General features: G+C 35.5%; 1 protein-coding gene across 4 annotated transcripts in view; it reads left to right on the top strand.

Annotated features, from left to right (window-relative positions):
- IMPA1 (inositol(myo)-1(or 4)-monophosphatase 1) overlaps positions 1–3658 on the top strand; it is an 11017-nt gene extending 7359 nt beyond the window's left edge. For all 4 annotated transcript variants that reach the window (XM_010575843.1, XM_010575846.1, XM_010575844.1 and 1 more), the window contains 2 exons: positions 1211–1362; positions 1785–3658. In XM_010575843.1, the coding sequence (XP_010574145.1) occupies positions 1211–1362; positions 1785–1903 (271 nt within the window). In that variant the 3' untranslated portion in view covers positions 1904–3658. The remainder of the gene's footprint in view (positions 1–1210; positions 1363–1784) is intronic.
- The last annotated feature ends 1883 nt before the right edge of the window (positions 3659–5541 follow it).

Genomic DNA, 5541 nt, shown 5'->3' on the forward strand with positions numbered 1-5541 from the left:
CCCCCGAAACACACAAGGAGTAAAACTGGAAAAACAGAAGCTATATAACATTTCTTAGTTTCCTTACTCTGTAGTAATGAAAATAATTTGGTTTTTTTATATATATCAGAAGACAAGAGCAGATGTCCCTTTCCTCTTTCAACACCGTACAGTTTTTTTTAATTTGTGCAAGTAGATGAAAGTGTCCATAAACTGCTCTTATTTTGGTTACGTTCCCTGCTTCGTCTCCTCCAGATAAGCTAAAGCCTACATTTCTGCAAACCATTTTATGTCTAAATGTGGTTTCAGTAGACAGTTTTTTGTTACTCAACCCTACTCACGTTTCTGATCTAAAAGGGGTTGTAGTTTTATGCTGAGATTCTCAAGATTCTTGTTTTGACACTTAACATATAGGGTTTTTTCTACTTTCAAAAAATTGTCTGATGTCATTAAAGAATATATGCTAAACTGTAAGTAGGGAATACACTTTAGGTAAGTTGTTAGTTGAACTTTGGTATTTTATTTGTAAAAAATAAATTGAGATTGGAGTTGATTTAAGTTGCTTCTTGCAGTAACTTAGCTGCTATGGTTTACAATTTAACGTATGTTTTACTGATAATTAAAATAACTGCAACTATTTGTACAAGTCACACTTACTGACTAAGGGCATCAACATTTCCAAAAGAAACTGGAATTTGTAACACAAGGGGTTTGATGAAATTACCCAGACCAAATTTATGCTGTGTAATTTATTTTTTGTGATTACTGCAGTTACGGTGTTTTGCAAGTCAGTGATGCTTACTGAGCATCACCAGAGAAACTGAAGTAACTGTTTTTTCAATGCTAAGAACAGTGTACACTCTACTTGAATTCTTGTATTCAAAAAGTGAAGTAGAGTATCTGTTACTGTTTCATGGGTAGATATCTTCCATAATATGTTTTAGGTTAAAAAGTTTTTTTTGAGATGTGTTTTCACTCTAAACCAAAATCGTTTAAGAGAATTCATAAATGTAATTTCTGGAAATTTGCTATATTTGGAGAGCTCTTCAAGCTACTTAAGCAAAACTTCATTCCAAACTTTTTATTTGTTTCGCTGCAGCATTCCGTCACATTTTCTCTCGCTCAGTTCACTTTGCGTATGATGCTTCTGTGTTCTCTGTGCAGTGTACACAGACATCCTGACTTTCTTACAAACTGTTCTCAATTAAATAAACAAATATGTCTCCTTTAGGATTAGAGCCGTTGGTACAGCAGCTGTGAACATGTGCCTTGTGGCAACGGGTGGAGCTGATGCCTATTATGAAATGGGGATTCACTGCTGGGATATGGCAGGGGCTGGAATCATTATTACTGAAGCAGGTGGAGTACTGCTAGATGTATCAGGTAAGTATGCGGGCATGCATGATACTCTTTTGTCCTTTTAAATAGCTAATTGGGAGCAAAACATAGCTGAAATGAGAAGGCAAAGAGTTTTTTCAGTCCTCTTTCCAAATTACCACTACTGAACAGAGTTCCCATCCAGTTAATAGAGCGTCAATTGTATGTTTTTAAGCTACAAGACAACCTTTACTCCCTTGGCTGAGCACCTGGAAGAGTGAAAAAAGACAGTAAACATACACTGAACAGAATTTAAATGTAGCTTGTATGAGATACCTCTTGTGTTAAATGCATTTTTACCCAGGGGCAAACCTTGGTCCTAAATAGTAATATACCATTTACACTTGACTTTTTTGATGCTCATTTGCTTACCAACTTTTCATTTTCTCCAGATACAAGCTAATTACTTTGCTTGCTTTGATTTCTAGGTGGACCATTTGATTTGATGTCTCGAAGAATAATTGCAGCAAGTAGTCGAGCTATAGGAGAGAGAATAGCCAAAGTACTTCAAGTAATTCCTCTGAAAAGGGATGATGCAACTAATTGAATACCAAAACTACACCTTAAATGTAATTATATAAATGTTGTCTCATACTCCCATGTGGTGATGGTTCTACACCTTGAATCTGATAATAAGATAGATGGTAGTCTTTCAATACTGGTATGAATGCTAAGTTGTGTTTTGAGATTGGACCAACATTGTAAGTAAGCCTTTACTGTTAAGTATTTTATTTAACATCTTGATTACATAAAGAAGCAAATATATACAACTAATATTTTCAAGTTTTATACTACACTGGAAGGCATAGCAAGAGACTCTTTGATGTATAGATAAATAAAACCCTCTAGTTCTGTAAGTGACAGAACAGAATTCACTATCTTAACACCACATCATCACATCTGATCCTGAACCCAAAAAGATGAAGGCATTACTGTTTATCCAGTATTTCTCTCTCTCATCTGTTGTTTTCTTCAGTGTCATCAGTGTATCCATTTCCTTACCTTGTTAAGGTTTTTGTAGAGGTAGTTACACATTTCCAACCTTTTTTTAGTTGCTTGTAGTTTTGGCTCTAATTTAAAGCCTTTATTACTTAGCTGTCATTGTTCTTGTAGTCATCGTTCTTCCTTTCTTATGGTAGATAAACACAATCTCTTCTTTAGCCTCTTATGTGGCCTGTACGCTTGCAAATTCATTACAGTTGCAAAAATAATAGTTACTGTGCCAGAAAATATGTGCATCTCCCAGAAATAAGTTCTGAGCACACCTTCTATCGCTAAATGGATTTACTTTAAATTAAGATGAAGTATGATTTGCATTTGACCATTGGAATCAGCTGATACTAGGTCCTCTATCTTATTCTTGGCAGTTATAATTCCTGTTAATTTTGCTTGGGCTTCTCCACGGATGTGTGTGTTTCAAAGTCTAAGAAATCATTAAAATCCAAGAGAGTTTTCAGTAACTCAGCTGGCAAAAAAATAAGCCTGTAGTCCAAATTTTTTACATAATTTTCTGTAAGTTATGAAAGCAGTGACCAACCAGGATCAGGTTTCCATTGTTATAGAGTGTACAGGCACAAAAGAAGATACATATCTAAACCTAAAGGGTTTGTAAATCTCGGAAATATTCGTAATTTCATTCTTGGTGTCAGTTGTTCTAAACTTTGAAAACTATACTGGTTCTTTGAATTTTTGTATTTAAGATTGTAAAAAGTATCAGTGTACTGTTCAAATAATTAATGCACTTTAAAAAAAAAATATTTAACTTGGATCAGTTTTTTAGACTGATTTTTCCGTGTCTAAAGTTTCTGAAAGAAAGTTGTCTCATTGGTGGTCCAGTCAAGACACAGCAATGCTTTGGAAAACCTGATGTTTTGTACTGCTGTACCACTATTTTTATTTTGGAAAATGGTGTTCTCTGTCTTGAAGTTTCAACAGAAACTTATTATGTCTTATTATACATTTCAGTCTTTTATATTAGTTGATTTTTGCAGATTTTGCAGAAATATTAATTTGAATTTGTATCTAATGTCAGATGATTAACGTTAATGAGATCACCCTGCTATTTAAAGGTTTTGTCAAAAAGCCAGACTTAGATTAATTTTATTTTTTAAATTCCCATTGACAAGGATAGAAACTTTTTGAGCATTTCACTGTAACTTTACTGCTGTAAGTGATGTGAGATCATTATTCCTTGAGAAGTATGTCTACTGTACCATTTCTGTGGCTTTTGTATAACAAATTCTGCATAACTTCTTTAAACTGATTTATGTGTGAAATGGAGACATATCTAAAAAATACATGAGATGGGAGAACACATTCAAAATAAATATGCTTTAGCAGCAGCAGCTTCAGATGTACTTCCTTTCTTAACATTCATCAGAGTACAATGCTGGGTCCCAACAAGCTGGATTTGTGGGCTTCAAACTTAGTCTCTGAGTTGAACACTTTCTCTTCTTGGCCTCTGATGTAGATAGATCATAAACTGTTGTGCTTTAGGTAAGTGGGATTATGTATACACCTGCAGTAGGTTTTTAGAGTGAATATTCCAACACCTTCCAATGAGATCATGGTGCATTAGTAATCTCCAACCACAGAGCTCAAACTTTATGGATTGTCTTGCCTGTGTTTTGTAGGCCCATCAGCTGGTAGCTTTCTCACGGTTAGCTTTCCTAATAATGCTCCTCGAGGAACAATTTATATGAATTTCCCATCTTGGCCCTCTCTATTTGCGTTAAAGACCAGCCTAATTTTTTTTACTCTGTAAATGGCAGCTTTTATCAATTGTCTGCTTGCTTTTTAATTTTGGTCTCCCTTTCAGGGGGATCAGAAGTCCCTGTTGTTTGCTACGTTGCTAAGCATTATCTTCTCAAATAACTCTTCATCTAATGTGTGGCCACTTCTTTCATCATGTCAAAGCACACCAAAATGTAATTATTCAGTTTAAAGGCATTTTCTTTTTGATTCTGTGCTATCCTGCAATTTTAGCAAATTTTTGTAGTAAATGTTTTTCGTAGTAAAACAGAGAAGTCATGATTGCTGTGTAATCAAAATGATTTTGAGAGATTATATATGAGAGGTAGTCCCGGAATGTTCTAAACAGTAAAATACCTGTTTTTATTGCTGTGAAAGATGGAGTGACACAGATAAACGTCTTAAATTTTTATTATATATAATTTAAGATAAAGTTACATATTTATGAGACCATAAGACAATCTGAAAGGAAAACCAGTTACCACAGATTGAACAGACTGTCAAATTAAGGTCACGAATATTTGTCATGAGGACATCAACAGTCCAGTGTACAGGAAGCTTTCTTGTGTAGCTTCTCAGTGAACAACTCATGACTTCAGCTGGCAAATTCTACTGTGGTTTGAATCTCAGGTCTGAGTGAGGAACGCTCAAAACTTACAAATGCAAGAAGAAGATCAAGCGGTCAGATTAGCAACTGGAGCAAGTGGAAGATTCCAAGAAATACTGCTGGAAACTAAGGGCCATATGGGCAAATTTAACCAGTCCCTTCACCTTTACTTTGAGAATTTGACTAGATGGTCAACTTCATCACTATAGTTGTAACAGGGCCTACTGCTATTCTTAAAGGTCTTCAGAGGAAGGGTACTGATTTTTAGTCTGAGATGAAAACAATCAGTACTATAAAATAGGTAATAATGATTTTGAACACTAATATGTATGAAAAGGGGGAGGTAGCCCTAGTCTACCATGCTGGCTATCATCCCTGTTCAGTAGCCCTCTTCATTTATTGATTTGCTGATAGTTTGTGATTGTTTTCTATGACGACCTGCAAAGCTGTGCTTCTTCAAAGCAGGGTGTTCCAGTAGATTCAATCCTGCAGAGCTTTTCCCAGCATGAAATATTGCCAAAGAAAAAGTCAAAAGGTTTCAGGCCCTTGTCCAGCCCTGTTAAGCAGCCTGCAGGAAATCCCCCTGCCCTGTCCACCCCTCAATGAAATATGGATTATTCCTCATAATATTTGTGACCCAAAGCTATGGTTTTAATTCTGCATAGTCTAATGCGTAGGTGTGAACTAGACATTCTGACTAGATCTAAAACAACAACCTGTGACCTCAGTATGAAGCAATTTAAATGAGGGACATCTCTTTTCCTGAGCTTCTTCCCATCCTCTCAAAGCCAGCTGCTAATTCAGTTCTATTCATTATCTGTGAGTGA

This window comes from Haliaeetus leucocephalus, unplaced genomic scaffold (genome assembly GCF_000737465.1).
Source record: "Haliaeetus leucocephalus isolate CR32 unplaced genomic scaffold, Haliaeetus_leucocephalus-4.0 Scaffold506, whole genome shotgun sequence".
NCBI classification, from domain to species: domain Eukaryota; kingdom Metazoa; phylum Chordata; class Aves; order Accipitriformes; family Accipitridae; genus Haliaeetus; species Haliaeetus leucocephalus.